Source organism: Octodon degus, unplaced genomic scaffold, assembly GCF_000260255.1.
Source record: "Octodon degus isolate 3935 unplaced genomic scaffold, OctDeg1.0 scaffold00200, whole genome shotgun sequence".
NCBI classification, from domain to species: domain Eukaryota; kingdom Metazoa; phylum Chordata; class Mammalia; order Rodentia; family Octodontidae; genus Octodon; species Octodon degus.
The window spans coordinates 3,281,956-3,298,799 of record NW_004524776.1 but is presented as its reverse complement, the minus strand read 5'-3'; the positions used below and the strand labels follow the sequence as shown (position 1 = coordinate 3,298,799).

Genomic DNA, 16,844 nt, shown 5'->3' with positions numbered 1-16,844 from the left:
GGTTTTGGAGCTTTTCTATAAATTTGAAATTACATAGTTACCAAAGACATCATAATTGACCTCCTGAAAACAAAGATAAAAACAAATCGAAAAACTGATCTTAGATCACCTTTCAAACACGAAAAAGAATCCAGAAATTAAAGCCAAATGAAAAAACAAGATAAAACATCAAGCTAGTTCCGTCTTATGGCCTGGAGCAGGGTGGGTCTTGGCGCAGAGCCACGTGGGATAATCCAGAATCATCTCTTCATGCAGGCATTGTTCAGAAAATACCTTGTGCCCGCCTGTGGTCATTGGCTTTGTGCAGACCCTCTGGGGGACCTAAGATGATTCCTTTCCCTGAGGACTCGTAGCCTTGGGGGTGGCATGGAGGGCATGTGTGTGCATCGTCGTGTATGTCTGTGTTCTGACGCGCCCCTCTCCCTCACAGCCCTGGCAAGCCCGCCCCAGGCGCCGTCGGTTGACACTACTGTGCTTCCTTCCCAGGCAGCTTAGCAGCTCCTCCTCCTACAGCGGTGACGTCAGCAAGCTCCACACCAGCACCTCAGAGCTTGAGAAGCCCAGTGCCCAGGAGGAGACCTGGAAGCTGATGGAAGCCGATAAGGCGCAGACGGGGCAGGTGGGGGCTGGCTCCTTAGGAGGGAGGATGCTGGGTCTGTAGGGCGCTGGCTGTGCAGGGGGTGCTGGGTCATATGAACACCTGCACCCCTGATGAGCCTGCCCAGGTGCCAGCTGCAGGGTCTGAAACCAAGGTCAGAAAGGCTAAGTGGCTGCTTACCACCCAGGCTCACAGCTAGCATGCAGCAGAGCCAGGTTTGTCAGGCTGCAGGCTTGGCCCTTTTCAACAGAGTCCTGACTTTCCCTCTCACTGAGCAGCTCAGGGCTTCCCCTAGCTTAGGCAACCGGGATCCTTTAAACCCAAGCCTTCTGTGAAATCAACTTTCAGCGTGCATGAGATGGTTTCAGGCTATAAGGAGCTACGGCAAGCACTAAAGATCATGAGCCGGCATGGTCAGAACCATTGTTTCATTTTTCTTTCAGTCTTTATGATGACATCAGTGTGAAAGCCTCCTTCCCACCTTTGGGTGCTAGCCTATCTTAACACCTCACATGGAGAGTGGGTCCCAAACTCTTACCTTATTGTATTTTTTTTTTTTAAGATCATCTGTTTGGGGCAAGCAGTAATCATTTTCCACTTAGAGTTGCAATTCAGAGTTCATTTTTAGAAGTAAATGTGGCTATGTAAAAACAAAAGCAGGGCTAGGATTGTAGCTTGGTACAAGGCCCTGGGTTCATCTCTAGTGTTCCCCAAAACAGGAATTGTATTTTTAAGATAAGTAAAAGTTAAGTATGTAGGGAAACAGAAACATCTACAAAAGGTAGGTGTAGACTGTGTAAGGTTGGGAGGGTCACTAGATGATGTCCAAGGAAGCCCCCCCAAAACATGGGAACCTCAGTTTTCCACTTTCATCACAGAAAAGCATTTCAGCATACATCAGGAAAGACATGGCAGGTTTACTAAGTAGAATCAAAGAAGAGCATGTGCAGAAGGTGGTGCCGGTTCTTATGGGGTAGGGGAGTTCATGTGGCCTTGGGGCTGGAAGTCTGTAGAACTGGTCAGTTTACAGGAGAAAGGCAAAGGCCTAATTTAGAGGCACACAGTGTCTTACAGGATTCTTAGGGATTTTGGAGTTACTTGCCTGAAGGTTAGGGGGCCAGTGTAACCTTGGGTAACTATGTCCTGAAGCTGTAGTTCCCTCAAAAGTACAATTTTAAAATTACAATTTCCTTTGTCTCCTTCCCTTCTATGTTTTCTTCAGTCCTGCCTTCGACAATTTTTCTTACATTTTTTCAGTTGTATACAGAGCCTTTGGGGACCCTTTGGCTGTGACCTATCATATGGCCACACCAAAGACCGCTGTGGTCAATAGCAAAAGGTGACAGTAGTGTTTGCTTTCTCCTTTCTCATATTGATTCTCCTGGTGACAGAGAAATTAGCTCAGACCTAACACATGGGAAGGAAAGGCCGGAACCACAGGAGTCATCGGATCCCCGAGTTAGCCAGAGGAGACAGATCTTAGCGTTATCCCCATTTCATCAGCAAAGAACAGTGAAGCCAGGGCCTTAAATTTGCCACAATTGGGCAGAGGTGGAGCTGGGCTCAGCAGTCACTTTTGTTTCTGACCCCTAACACCACTACATTCACTTCCCCTGTGAAGGGGCTCCCCAAGCCCTACTGATCAATTCGAGCAAGCCTCTCAGCTGCATGGTGAAGCTCTGTCTATGGTAGGTAAAATAAACTCTTCATTTTGAGTGCACTGCCAGCCCTGTCACCCTGAATATTTCAGGGCCAGGAATAGACTTGGAAAGGAGAAATGAAAAGGAGATAATCAATTGTATGTCATACCTGCTGTCCCTCTGCCAGATAGTAGTCAGATGATTTTTATGATCCAGAATGAAGCATGCAATGCTTGAAGTGGCAGCAAGCACACACACTAGGACAGAGACCTGGAATGGCTGAAACCTCACCAAGTGGTTTGGGTGAAGGATTGGCTTAAATGGGCAAGCCAGTCACCCTGCCTCTGGCCTCGGGCCAATGGGTGTCTTTTAGCTGTGCTGTTAGCCTGGTAGGCTCAGCAAGAGTCAAGCAGGGGGAGTCCAGTTGGGCCCTCCTGTGGTGTGAGGTGGCATTCAGCTCGCATAGCTAGACAGCACGTCCCACCTTTCCATTTCCTTAAGACTCCGATGGCTTCCTGCGCATCCTGGAGTAAGCTCAGAATCCTGACTAGAACCTCCAGACTATGCGTGGTCTGGGTGGGACCTCCACCTTCAGGCTCATCTTCTTCCTCGCCACCCCATGTTCTGGCTCCAGCCACCTTTCCTCTTCCCAGTTTCTCAAACATGCTGTGTTTCTGCCTACCTCTGTGCCTTTGAACTTGCTTCTTCCACCTGAAGTGTCACTCCATTTTCAGTAGATAAACTCCCTATTCTTTCTTCCTTAAATAAACCTCCCAAATAAATAAATAAACAAACCTCCCCCCAAGTCCCCTTTCTGGGTTAGGTCAGGATGCCCAGTGTGATAACTTGATAGGATCACGCATCCATGATACCTTTCTCCAGTTAGGCATTGACTCGGGTGGATGATTGGATGACAGCCACTTTCCTGGAGCTCTGCAAAGGCAGAAACCTGGACTCTTGTCCCCTGATGGCCTCCTTTGTCAAGTAACTAAGAGGGAAGGCGCTGTGCACCTGGACAGAGGCGGGCAGCTGGTCTGCCCAGAGCTATGGCCGTTGCTGACCTCATCTGACTGCTGTCTCCTTGGCTCCCAGGTGCAGCTCTCGGTGTACTGGGACTACATGAAGGCCATCGGACTCTTCCTCTCCTTTCTGAGCATCTTCCTCTTCCTGTGCAACCATGTTTCCTCCCTGGCTTCTAACTACTGGCTCAGTCTCTGGACGGATGACCCTGTCGTCAATGGGACCCAGGAGCACACCAAAGTCCGGCTCAGTGTCTATGGAGCTCTGGGCATCTCTCAAGGTGGGCATCACTATCCCATCCCTCCTGACTTTGGTGACTGTAATCACTTCACTGCCCCCCTATGTCCTTCAAGATTCATGAGTTCCCCAAAACCAGGCCAAACCCAGACAAGCAGCCCCTATCACAGAGCAGAGTCTCAAGCATTTGGAGAGTTAATGTTCTCGAATGCATTGATTCATAGGGCCTGAGGAGGCAGCAGGGAGGTGAGCTTCAGCGCCTATTTCACAGATGGGGAAAAGTGGGAGCAGAGGCCCCCGGGAGGCCTCCTTGCCCTGTCACTCTGCCTGGTGATGGAGCCTCTGCAAGATCCCGCGTAGGCCCTGCAGCCTACAGTGCAAAGGCATGAGCTCACTGCAGTGCTTGTCAGCTTGGGCAGTGCCGTCCTCCAGGGACACTGGCCGGTACTGGGAGATGTTTTCTAGCTGTCTCTGTGAGAAGGTGAGTGGAATGACAGCTGCTGGCACCTGAAAGCTGGATCTCACCTGCGTGCCTAAAGAGCTGCACAGAGCAAAGGCTCAGGCCCACAAGTTGGCAGTGCCGAGATGGAGAACTCCACTGTCTGCCTCATTTGTGATCCATAGAGGTCCCCAGGGACAACAGCAGGGCTCGCACATAGCGGAGGGAGCATTTACGCAGTGCCTGGCTCTGTTCTCAGCTCTGCTCCTTGGGTTGAAGTATTTTATCCTGAGAGCAATCCCATGAGGTAGGGACTATTATTTTCCCCTTTTCAGAAATAGACAGGGGGGGCCGGGGAAATGGCTCAGTAGAATAAGCGCTTGACTGGCAATCGCAAGGATCTGAGTTCAATCCCCGGTTCCGAAAAAAATAAAAAATAAAAAATAAAAAAAGAGAAAGAAATAGACAGGGGGCCAGCGAGATGGCTCAGCAGACTAAGTACCTGCTTAGGCAAGCACAGAGACTGGGGTTTGATCCCCGGTACCCCATGCCGCAACAGCCCTGTGCCTGGGCAGGCTGAGCCAGTGACCGAGTCTAGGTGTGGTGGTGCACACCTGTAATCCCAGTGCTGGGCAGGCTGAAAACAGGAGGATCACTAAGTCCAAGCAGAGTAGTGAAACACTGCACACACACACACACACACACACACAAAAAAAAAAAACCCACAGAAATAGAGAATGTGAAGCCCAGAGAGGTTAAGTCAGTTGCCCAAAGTCACACAGCATAATACATGGTGGAGCAGGCATTGAATGAGTTGATCTGGCTCAGAAGCATACAGCCTTAGCTGCTGTGCCGCGCTATGCTGTGCTATACATGGAGTATTGCCTATGAGCTCATAGAATCTGTAGTTATGGCTGCACCTGTCCTGTGCCTGTGACACATGTACATATATAGTAAATGCATGTGCTTGACACATTTGAGCACTTGCTGTGTGCCAGGCTCATTGCCACTTGGCATTCTACAGTGCTCTGGTGTCAATATCATTGTCCCCATTTTGTAGATGAAGGAACTGAGATTCCGAGATTTAGTGACTTGGGGAAGGTCTCTAAATTAGTAACTGGCAGTGTTGACCAGAGATGAGAGACCCCGTGCTCACCCTGGCCCCTTGAGTTTCTTCCTACTCACAGCGGCCACGGTAGAAGGCTCTCCAGGCCTAGAACAGCATGCCTTGGAAGTACCCTGCTTGGTGAGGTTCACAGGAGCCGTGACTGCATTGTACTCTCTAGGAGACACTGTTGGAAAAGCTGCTCTTGGGGAGCAGATGGGGATGTTTGGGTTCCTCAGTTGGTGACCTCCCTTCCCCTACTAGAGGGCAAAGGGATGTGGCCTCCAAATTCTATTTGCAGGCAAGTAGAGAGCAGAGAGAGGCTGTGGTGCTTCCCTGGGCCCACGCAGAGCAGGGTCTGACCTTCAGCCACAAGGTACAGGTGGCTACCAGAAGTCCAGGTCATCAGAGTTACACATTTGGTTCTCAGGTTGGATGAGCCACATTGCCAGTGCTCAGAAGCCACCTGCAACTGGTGCCACCTTGTTGGACAGTACACAGTGTGTGCTCACTGCAGAAAGTCCGCGGGTGAAGGCTGGGGCTCTGGGGCAGGCTGCCGATCCCAGTCCCAGGCTGCTTTCACCTGCTAAATGTATTTCGTGCACAATTTGCCTGTCTGGATTTCATTTTCCTATTGAAACAGGTAGCAGCAGGAACCTAAATTTAGACAGGTGTGGAAGCCTAACACTGTACTCTGCAGGTACTAGGTGCACTGTCACAATAGCCCCATTACTTTTCAGTGTTGGGAGTCCAGCCTGCCTGTTCCCTAGCCCTTACCTAGTGCCAGCCTACCTGGCTGCCTCCCCACCATGGAGCCTCATGCCCAGGCATTTGCAGGTGTTGCTGTGTTTGGCTACTCCATGACGGTGTCCATTGGGGGCGTCTTTGCCTCCCGCCGCCTGCACCTGGACCTGCTGCACAATGTCCTCCGGTCACCAATGAGCTTCTTCGAGCGCACTCCCAGTGGGAACCTGGTGAACCGCTTCTCCAAGGAGCTGGACACGGTAGACTCCATGATCCCACAGGTCATCAAGATGTTCATGGGTTCCCTGTTCACTGTGCTGGGCTCCTGCGTCCTCATCCTGCTGGCCACGCCCATTGCCGCTGTCGTCATCCCACCACTGGGCCTCATCTACTTCTTCGTGCAGGTGAGGGAGCTGGGGCACCCGGGCTGGGCCCTGTCACCTGATTCTCCCTTTTTCCCCAGCATAGAGCTATCAAGGACTTGCTGGAGGGAGCTTAGGTTTGTACTTGTCTATTCTGAACGCCTAAATCAATGTTTAGCTGTGATAACCAAAATACTTTTATTTTGGCCATTATACTGTGGCCCAGAGACTGGTGAGCAGGAGTGAGGATGCAGTCAGAGAGGGGAGGTCCACTTCCCAGGCCCTCCCCATGGCCTCTTTAAATTGGTACCTATGTTTTCTTGGAAAATCTTATAGCTGCATTTATCAAAAACGTTGTGTCATAGTCACTTTCCATCCCTGGGCCAAAATATCCAACATCTACAGCTTAGAAGAGAGGCTTATTTTGGCTTGTAATTTCAGTCCTTGGTCAGCTGCCCCCGGGTGGAAACAGCATGGCAGAGGAAAAGGAGCCCATGGCAGCCAGAAAGCAAAGAAGGCATGGGTGGGGACAAGAGTGTCCAGGTCCCCACCCCTGTGACCACCTGCCAGCCCGCACTAATGGCCTCTGTGTACTGGTTCCTCACCTGAAGCAGGAGGACACAGGGAGCACCTCCTAGGTCTGCTGTGAGGCTCCTGCAAGCTGGTTGCAGGGCACTGGGCTCTGCCTAAGTACTGGTTGTTGTCGTTGCTGTCCACGCCATGCCTGTAGTCCACCAGGTGAGCAGGACACTGGCAAAGTGCCCTGCATTTTTCCTCCCAGAAGTATCAGTCATAGCCACTTCTCCAGCATACCCCAGGAGGATGAGATGAAAGGACCATTACCAAAAGCCCCTCTCTTCCCCACTCCAGAGATTCTACGTGGCCTCCTCTCGGCAGCTAAAGCGCCTTGAGTCAGTAAGCCGCTCTCCAATTTACTCCCACTTCAATGAGACCTTGCTGGGGGTCAGCGTCATCCGTGCCTTTGAGGAGCAGGAGCGCTTTATCCACCAGAGTGACCTGAAGGTGGATGAGAACCAGAAGGCTTACTACCCCAGCATTGTGGCCAACAGGTGGGCATGGGACTGGGAGGGCCAGAGAGAGACTTCTGGGGGCCTAGACTCCCACCTGGGCTCTTGGTCATGGGCCGGGCGCGGAGCAGCTGGGCAGACAGGCTGGGAGCCCCAGGGTAGAAGAAAGGCATGGGGACCACACGGGGCAGGGAGGAGCATGTGAGTGCAGGGCCACGGCTCTGCTGGAGCCATGGAGCCCCACAAGCACTGTCCTGCCACTGTCCTCGTGATGCCAGTTCCTCTGTGACACAACAGGCAGGGCTCTGTGAATTGATAGCTGAATATAGAGAATGTATGATTTATCCCTGAATCACCAGCACCTCTTCCCCCACTTCTGCATCCTGGCAAGCCTCAGCCCATTTGGCACAATCTAATAGCATTGTCTAAGGGTGGGCGGGCCTTGAATTGCTGGAGTCTTTGACTTCCTGGCAGGAGTGATAGGGAGTTGGTCAAAATCTCACTCAGACTGGGGGGGAATTTTAGACATAGTTACATAAGTCATAAGAGCTATAATGGAAAAAATATCCAAAGGGCTGGCCAGATAGCTTAGCAGATTAAAGTTTTAAGTAAAGTGCTAGCCGGGGTTCGATCTCCAGCGTGCCATGCTGACCCCACCCCTAGGGCGCACTGAGACAGCAATTGAGACGGGGCCTGGTGGCATGCACCTATAATCCCAGCATTTGGGAGGCTGAAAACAGGATGAGTCCTGTTTTCAAGGGCAATGATGTGTGTCAGAGTCGGGAGTGTATCAGACTCCAATCTGTGTAGTAAGACCCTGTAGACCCTGTACTAAATATATTTTTTTTAAATTAAAGAAAAAATATCAAGCAATACCATTGCCTCTAAAGAAATGTAAACTGCTCTACATTTTAAAATGTGAAAATAATTTCTCTTATGCTATATAATTACTTATGAAAGTTAAACCAATGAAAGGGCTGGGGAGATGGTTCAGTGGAATAAGTGCTTCCCTGGCAAATGCAAGGGCCCGAGTTCAATCCCTAGTTCCTCAAAAGAAAAAAAAAGTTAAACTAATGAAATATCTGTTTATATTTCAAAAAGTAAAATAGGAGCCAGGGAGACGGCTCAGTGGAATAAGTGCTTCCCCGGCAAGTACAAGGGCCTGAGTTAAATCCCCGGTTCTGAAAAAAAAAAAAAAAATAGTAAAATAATGCATTTTATTTTTCCAATCAGATTTTACCGGCACATTTTAGATATACATACTAATCACATTCATCATAGAGACTTTGTACCTGTACAAAATATAACTTGCTTTTTTTCCCCGTTCCCTGCCTTCCCTTTTACGTATCCTCCCCTCATTAATACATTTTAATGTTTCTGAAATTAGGAAGAGTATGAGAACATGTCATGCGTACATCTTCCTTCTAGATCTGTCTCTTGCTAAGAGACTTACGTATAATTTGGGCTGCTGGGGATTGAGCCAGGGCCCGCACATGCTGTACAAGCATCCTGGCACTTAGCCCAGTAGACTTATTTTAAATCAGTAGTGCCTTTGACAGTTGAGGGACTTCTTCATGTTTCAAAAGTTCTAGGATATCTTTATTAAATGCGTATGTATGAAGCATTTCAAAGACTTCTTGTGAAAAAGTTGGCTCCTTAAGAAGGCAAGCTTTAGATCCCAGGGGTAGAGCGGCAGCTTCTGGAGAACCCTGTGTTTATCCTGGGGCTAGCCAGGCTGCTAAGCGCGATGAAGTTCGAGTCCACGGGCCCCTGCCCCCTTGAGCAGGCTGCACGCTTTGGATGGGCAGCACCAAGGAGGCCGCTCTCCAGAATGTGCAGGGAGTTGCTACAGTTAGCATGTTGAGCCAGGTTTCTGGAAAGCTGCCTGTGCACGTGTGTGTGCCTATTGACCCATGTGTCTCCATGCAGGTGGCTCGCTGTGCGGCTGGAGTGTGTCGGAAACTGCATTGTCCTGTTCGCTGCCCTGTTTGCCGTCATCTCCCGGCACAGCCTCAGCGCTGGCCTGGTGGGCCTCTCAGTGTCTTACTCCCTGCAGGTAGGAGGGGTGCCCTTACTGAAGGCCCTTGGGGTGAGTTGCCAGTTCCCAGGCCTGCATTTAGGGTTCCCCCAGGAACGGGGAAGAGACGGTGCTAAGTGGAGCTGGAGACCTGCACACAGAGCTGGGGGACCAACTGAGGCAGGAAAGGAAGTTGTCGCAGAGCTGGGTTCTCTGACAGTCAAGAACACTCCTGATGGCTCAAGGGGATGCTTCTAGCTACAAGGGAGATGATTTTTTTTAACTATGAATATCAAGCCAGGCACAGTAGCATGCGCATGCCCTCCCAGTACTTAAGGAGGCTGAGGCCAGAGAGTCGGAGTGCAAGGCTAGCATGGGAAACACAGTGAGGCCCTGACTCAAAACCTAGAAAGCTGTAACAGAACCCAAACTGTGACATCTTTCCACGTCCTGCTTTAGCTGTGTTCTCATGAGTGTTGATACATTGTGTTTTCATGTTATCACCTAATTCAAGTATTCTCTGATTCACTTTGCAAAGACTGTGTGGCCCATGACCGTTTTGAAAAACTCAGTGCTTAGGAGGTGAAGTGTGGCGAGTCTGGGTGATAGCTTTATGCAGGATTGCCAATTTCTTTTTCTTTCTTTCTTTTTTTGAATTTATTTGGCACAAGGTCTCACTACACAGCTTGGAGTCATAGTGATCCTCCTGTTTCAGCCTCCCCAGAGCTGGGATTACAGGCATGTGCCACCACGCCCAGTCTCGGTCTCTGGCCAGCTCTGTGCCAAGAATTGAACCATAGTCTCTGTGCTTGCCTAAGCAGGCACTTCATCCTCTGAGCTATCGCTCCAGTTCTGGGCTTGCTAACTTCTTACCTGAACTATGCCATAATTAATGGATCCTTAAGGAAACTCCAGCAACCTATGCTCATTCTCTAAACTGCATTGACCCTTCTACTTGTAGATCACCTCCTACCTGAACTGGCTCGTTCGGATGTCATCTGAGATGGAGACAAACATTGTGGCTGTGGAGAGGCTCAAGGAGTATTCAGAAACCAAGAAGGAGGTAAAGCCGGAGCCCAGCCTGACCCTTTGGCCTTTACCCTGAGATTCAGAAGCCGCCGTGGCTGCACTTCCTGCCCGGGTGGGCAAGGTGGGCGCCTGCTGAGGGGAGTGCGCCTGGCATTCACAGCATTTCTTTCAACACCTACTCAGAACCATGGGGACTTAGAGTAAGAAAAGAATTTTGAATGATCCTGGCTTTTCCCAGCATATGGGATGCCAGCCAGTATGCGAGATTACAGGGTGCTTTCGTCGTGGAGTGAGGACATTTTCCTCCTTCCAATGATCATGTCTAGCTTTTGTTGGCCTCCCAGAGGCCTTAGTTTGCTGCTGGATCTTCAAACCTTAGTAACTGAGACAATCATCTGTCAACAGATGTAAACAGCCACCTTCAAGTGGCAGCATTTATCTAACCAAGATAATCTGCTGTTTATTTCGTATTTTTCTGGGAAACTTCTATTGTGAAAGATAACTCTAGCTTTCCATTTGTGACTGTATATAAATTTCCCTTTTATATAAGTTAAACAACTAAGTGGAAATGAGTTGACATAAAGTGTGAAAAAATAAGAACAGAACCAATCAGTGGTTATGGCAGAAATCTTGGTGTTGTGAGGGATTACCCAAGACGTATGAAAGGAGGTCTCTATTTTGCAGACAGGAAGGACCTGTGCTGCTCAGGGTGGTGTGAGGTTCAGTGGCCCGAGTCTCCAGTTTGGTGCTGCTGGGAACTGCCTTCCCGTGGCCTGAGCATCCCCACCCGCAGTGGTATTAGAGACAGTCACGATAAGAATGGGATCGACTGGCAAGGTCATCGTGACCACCAGCAGGAGCTGTACCATGCTGGGTGATGCCAGGTCCTGTCCTAAGTGTCTTCACATAGGGTAACTGCTTCCCCGCTAGGCTTCATTACATTAGACGCTGTCATTGCATTTATTGGGAGCTGAGACACAGAGAGCTGTGAGCCACAGGCTGGCAGATGGACCCCAGTGTGGGTCTGTACCCTTGTGCCCCACTGCTCCCTAAGGGGCCTGGACCAAAGTCCCAGTCAGGGTGTGTCCACCTTAGGAGATCGGAGCAGTGCCCTCCACCTAGTCCTTTAATATACCAGCACTGTGAACCAGCTGCACTATTGAAATGGGTCCCACCCTACACTACTGTTTCTTATAATAGCTTTACTGAAATACAGTCCACATGCCATTAGGCTATGTTTTAAGAAAACACTTGAAGTTTTTTCCTTGTAAAAATCTTTCATATTTTTAGAATAAGCCCATTTGGAAAATACAAGGGAAAGAGACTCCTAGTCCTACCTCCTATTCAAAACACTGTATATTTATACAGAGTTAGTTCCATGTGCTTCTTTCCAGTCCTTTCTTCTTATAGTATGTCCCCTTCACGCGTATATATGAATTATATATGGAGTTGGGCTTACGGTTAAAAGGATTTATGCAAGTTCCCAGGACAGAACAGACAACTGTTGGCTTTCCCTGTCCCTGTCCTGGCCCATTTCCTGGGCAGAGTCCTTGTCATACGCTTGTCTGTCCCTTGACCTTTCTCTGAGCATACTCACATGGACACTCCTGCATTCCTTTGATTGCTTTTCTTTCTTCTAGCCCAAGTCAGATCTGAGGGTTTTTCTGCATTGGTTCCCCTTGTCTTTGCCTGCTCCAGGGCCCAGACAGGTCTGCATCTACAAAAAATACAGTATAGGACTCCCTTGTCTAGTAGGATTGCTCGAGGGTCAGTGAGCTCCTCAGTCGGCAGGGGTGCTCCAGAAAAAGCATGCTATGCTTAGTGCTTCCTTGCTGAGTCACCCTTCCTGTCTGTCTACACCGGCCTTCCACAGCACAGTCAAGCCTGCAGGTGTCCGGTCTCAGGAGGGATATACATTCCGTGGGGCCGCAGCCCCCAAGCCTGGCCCAGAGCACCCCTAGTGTGGTTTTAGGAAATGCAGAACGGGCTTTTCACAAATAGACTCTCTGTGACCCTAGGTGAGACACTTAGTCTGTCATCTGCTCAGCTTTTTCCTATGTGACTGCGGGTGTCACAGAACCCTTTGCAGCCCTTGGGAGGATGAATGAAATTATACAACAGTCGTGGATGCAGAGCTTGTAGTGTCAGCCATGCATCACCGCTTCCCTCACTGCCACTCACTCAGGGCTTCCATCCATAAGCATTTATCAGGCACCTACTGTGTGCTCTGAGCCCTAAGAGACAGCTGAGAGCAGAGGCATAGCCTGGTGGTCCAGGGCTGTGCAGGAGGTGGTCCATGCTCTGCAGGAGCACAGAGCAGGGGTGGGCATGAGGACACAGGGCCAGGGAGAGCACAGGTGACCTGAGCCTGCAGGAGGTGAAGGAGGGCCCCATGGAAACATGGAAGGGAGCGGGGCGGGAAGGGGCATGGAGGTGTGTTCTAGCAGAGCCCATGGCCCAGAGGATGGACTCAGGATTCCTACTCTCTCTCCCTTCTGACCCTCACTGTGATCTAAGGCTGCCTGGCAAATCCAGGAGACCGCACCACCCAGTACCTGGCCCGAGGTGGGCCGCGTGGAGTTCCGCGATTATGGCCTGCGGTACCGAGAGGACCTGGACATGGTTCTCAAGCACATCAACGTCGTCATTGAAGGAGGAGAAAAGGTGGGTGTGCGTCATGCCCCACACCTTTCACAGTTGGGCCTGGGCTGTGGTCTGCTGGCTACAACCATCTATGTCACCTCCCCAGCCCAGGCCCCTTGTTCTCTTGATCCCCTTTCCATTTGCATAAGACCCATAGCCTCCCTGTTCACCTCAACTGCTGGCCCTCACATTCATGTGCCTACCCTTTTAAGGCCCTCAAGTTTTTAATCTCTAACATAAGATGATGTCATTGTCACTGCTGGGGGTAGCTTGAGACACATATGAATAGTTGGGATCTTAGAAACTTTCTTTGTTTAGAAGCTATTCCTGGAAGACATCCTCTCGAGAGTCTTACAGTTTCCCAGGAAATCAAGTCAAGGGTCTTCCTGGCAGTTTGTATTTCTAAACTTATGAATTTGTTAAACTTTCTTGCCACAAGGCTCAGAACATCCCATTCCCATAAGATGCTGTAGCAAAGAGGAAACCAGAGCAGCTGATATTCCCACAGAATCTTTATGACTTACGTTACACCTTAGGGACCTTGCCTGCATGCTGCACTATGACATGTTAGAGGGTGAGGTTAGAGCAGTGAGGTTGTGTAGGTGGATGTCAGGAATACCAGTCAGTGGCTGGAAGACACCTGCCTCTGGGTCTGGTGGCATCTGCTTGTATCTCAGAAAGGAAGGTCCGCGTTAGTCTTTCTTGGCATTTGGCCAAAGCAAGCACATAGAGGAGTGTCCTTGGGAGTGGTGACAGAGTGCTGGTGGGAGCAGGGTGAGGCAGGTGGGCAAGCTGCTCTGGGCCAGAGCCCAGGGCAGCCTCAGATCCCAGCATTCCCACTCATCAGGGCTCTTCCCATCCCCCAGGTTGGCATCGTTGGGCGGACAGGAGCTGGCAAATCCTCTCTCACCCTGGGCTTGTTTCGGATCAATGAGTCTGCTGAAGGCGAGATCATCATCGATGGCATCAACATCGCCAAGATCGGCCTGCATAATCTGCGTTTCAAAATCACCATCATCCCCCAGGTGGGGCCGGCAGGGCCAGCAGGAGGCCAGGGCCACAGCTCCTGTGGCTCCACTGAAAGTGACAGCAGCCTTCTGCGTGTGCAGGCTCAGCCACCCATCTACCACAGATGTTCTTTTTTTGTTCAGAACACTTGTATGGGTACAGAACATTTCTTGACATTGTTCCCTAACTGATAGAGCATAATGTCTGCTCACACAGTATACAGACTGCCTTAGATCTTAGAAGTACCCCAGAGGTGATTGGAAGTTATGTGCAGATACTATGCCATTCTGCAGGGACTTGAGCACCTGCAGAGCTTGCTGTCCGAGAGGCACCTCAGTGAAACACCGCCCCCACCGTTGGAGTGAGGATGAGGATCTTTAGTACTTCCTAGCACGAAACAGCAGAGATTGCCCCATGTCAGTGGCTGATCCCTAATATGTTACCTGTTAGTATTATTTTCCCCAAAGACAGAGGAGAAATCCACAGTGCTGAAAGCCCTCAGAAGTTTTGAGCTATGTAACCTGAAGTTTCCTGATATTTTTTTTTTAAGAAATCGTGACCCTCACTAGAATTCATGAATTCTGAGGGCCTCTCCAGTCTGTGACTCCATAGTTCTGTCAAGAATGTTTTATGTCTGCCTCCGTGTTCTGTCCCTGCAGAAAATGGCCTGAGCTTCACGTGCCATCTGCTCTTTCTGAACAGGACCCCGTTTTGTTCTCCGGTTCTCTCCGCATGAACCTGGACCCATTCAGCCAGTACTCAGATGAGGATGTCTGGACAGCCCTGGAGCTAGCTCACCTCAAGGGCTTTGTGTCAGGCCTCCCTGACAAGCTGAACCACGAGTGTGCAGAAGGCGGGGAGAACCTGAGGTAGGTGGAGCAGGGCCATTGAGGTGGGAAGCAAGTCCCACTAGGTTGGCCAGGGGTGTGAAGACTGCTTGCTTGTGTAGGTTTGAGCCCCAGTTCTGCCATAAACAAACCACTGGAGCCTCAGTCTCCATGTCTATAAAATGAGTTTTCTAAAAAAAAAAAAAATTAAACACTTTTTTAAAAAGGGTTTTCCTTGAGACTTAGGAAGGAAGACCACAAAGACCAATGCATTTCCCATCATTGCCACCAAGGGTGGCTGTCATTTGTTAAACTATTAGAGGGTACTTTACCAGTCAGTAGAGAGCACTGCTCTGAGCCTCCTGGTCCCTGTCCAGTGGCCCTGCTAGCTAGGCTTTCTTCTCCAGATCACCAGGATCTGTCCAGTTTCCAGCAGTTAGTGCCTGTTACCCCAGGGAACCTCTCCAGTCCTGTCCCACCACGATAGCCATACTCCAGTGTGCTCATGTGCTGGGGTGGCCTGCCAGACAGCTCTTCTCATCCTGACCATACTTGTTCATGGCTGTTGGCTGGTCTTTCTGGCCATCTAGGGGGCAGTAAGGCACACTCCACATGCCAGTGGGTGACAGGAGAAGCCCAGTGTGCCTCCCCATGTCAGACCTCTGCTGGCCCTATGTTTGCCCCATCTCTTTGGCCAACGCCAGGCACAGGGCCAAGCCCAGAGTTAGCTGTGAGGGCCTACAGTTGGATAGAGCTAAGGGCCACCTTTGTTGTCTGTTACACTACTCATGGTGAATTGGACCAAAATATGCACTCGATTGGTGATGTCTGCCACAGGGACTAGAAATGGGGAGTGGGCAGGCTGTCCTAGGCTAAGCAGGGCAAGGTGTCTCCTCTCCTTCTCCCAGGTCTGGCCTGAGCTCAGGGTCAGGACTGGGTAACATGACCTCTGGTCGTCTTCTGCCTTTTAGCATTGGGCAACGCCAGCTTGTGTGCCTGGCCCGAGCTTTGCTAAGGAAGACAAAGATCCTCGTGCTGGATGAGGCCACGGCAGCTGTGGACCTGGAAACAGATGACCTCATCCAGTCCACTATCAGGACACAGTTTGAGGACTGTACGGTCCTCACCATCGCCCACCGGCTCAACACCATCATGGACTACACAAGGTGAAGCCCTAGCTGAGAGGGCCAGCCCTGCTCACCGTCCCATCCACCCATCCTCCCTCTCCCCCCATGCTTGTGCCAAAGAAGAGCCCCAGGGGGTGGCACTTCTTTATTTTGGGTAATACCAAGTACTTATGGCATCATGCACTCATTTATTCTCAGCTTGTCTGGTCGCAGTGCCTGCTGTGTGCCTTGAAGTGGGGCTGTGGAGCTCTGCAGATGCTGTTGGACAGGGGCCCCACTCCAGGACCGGGTAGCTTGGCTTGAGGAGAGAGTGGACAGAGCAAGCAGTAACAGGACTTCAGAGGGTAGCTTATACTGGGCCGGCACTATAATAGGGAGAGGGGACTGCAGTAGCAGGTGGGCCTGTGTTTTCTTTTAAAGATCAGAAGAAGCTGTCATTGGTAGTGTAACGCTGGTACCCTGGGAGGCTGAGGCAGAGTTGCAAGTGTGAACACATTCTGGGCGACTTAGTGAAACCCTATGTCAAAATGAAACGAAGTGCTAGGGCCGTAGCTCAGTACAAACCTTAGTACCACCAAAAATGGAAAGAGAAAAAAGAAAAAAACGTAATCCATCCTGGATTACAGATGCCTTTATGTCTGAACAGCTATAAAATCTAATTCTTAAACATGTTTATGGAGCAGGAGCCACGCAGGCAGGCTACCCACAGGTCACCATGTGCCCTGAGTGCAGGCTACTAGCGGTTTTGAACTTAGCATAGGTGATCAAGAAAGGCCTCCCTAAGGAGGGGACATTTGAACTGAGACCTGAATAATGAGAATGCTGGTCACCAAAAAACCCAGCACTTGGGTAGTTTTTTCTGTAATACTTTTTGTGCTATTCCAGAATACTTTTAGCCTTGCAGGCCAGGAGGTCATGGTTACAGCTGCCCATCTCTACTACGGTGGCATGAAAGCAGGTATAGGCAATACAGAAATCAATGGAAACTTGTGTACTAATAAAACTGCTCATAAAAATGAG

General features: G+C 50.2%; 1 protein-coding gene across 4 annotated transcripts in view; it reads left to right on the top strand.

Moving 5' to 3' along the window:
- Window positions 1-16,844, top strand: part of Abcc1 (ATP binding cassette subfamily C member 1) — a 137,348-nt gene that overhangs the window by 117,765 nt on the left and 2,739 nt on the right. For all 4 annotated transcript variants that reach the window (XM_023704671.1, XM_023704670.1, XM_023704669.1 and 1 more), the window contains 10 exons: window positions 487-619; window positions 3,331-3,538; window positions 5,877-6,187; window positions 7,016-7,215; window positions 9,103-9,229; window positions 10,152-10,253; window positions 12,737-12,883; window positions 13,729-13,887; window positions 14,573-14,739; window positions 15,669-15,863. In XM_023704671.1, the coding sequence (XP_023560439.1) occupies window positions 487-619; window positions 3,331-3,538; window positions 5,877-6,187; window positions 7,016-7,215; window positions 9,103-9,229; window positions 10,152-10,253; window positions 12,737-12,883; window positions 13,729-13,887; window positions 14,573-14,739; window positions 15,669-15,863 (1,749 nt within the window). The remainder of the gene's footprint in view (window positions 1-486; window positions 620-3,330; window positions 3,539-5,876; window positions 6,188-7,015; window positions 7,216-9,102; window positions 9,230-10,151; window positions 10,254-12,736; window positions 12,884-13,728; window positions 13,888-14,572; window positions 14,740-15,668; window positions 15,864-16,844) is intronic.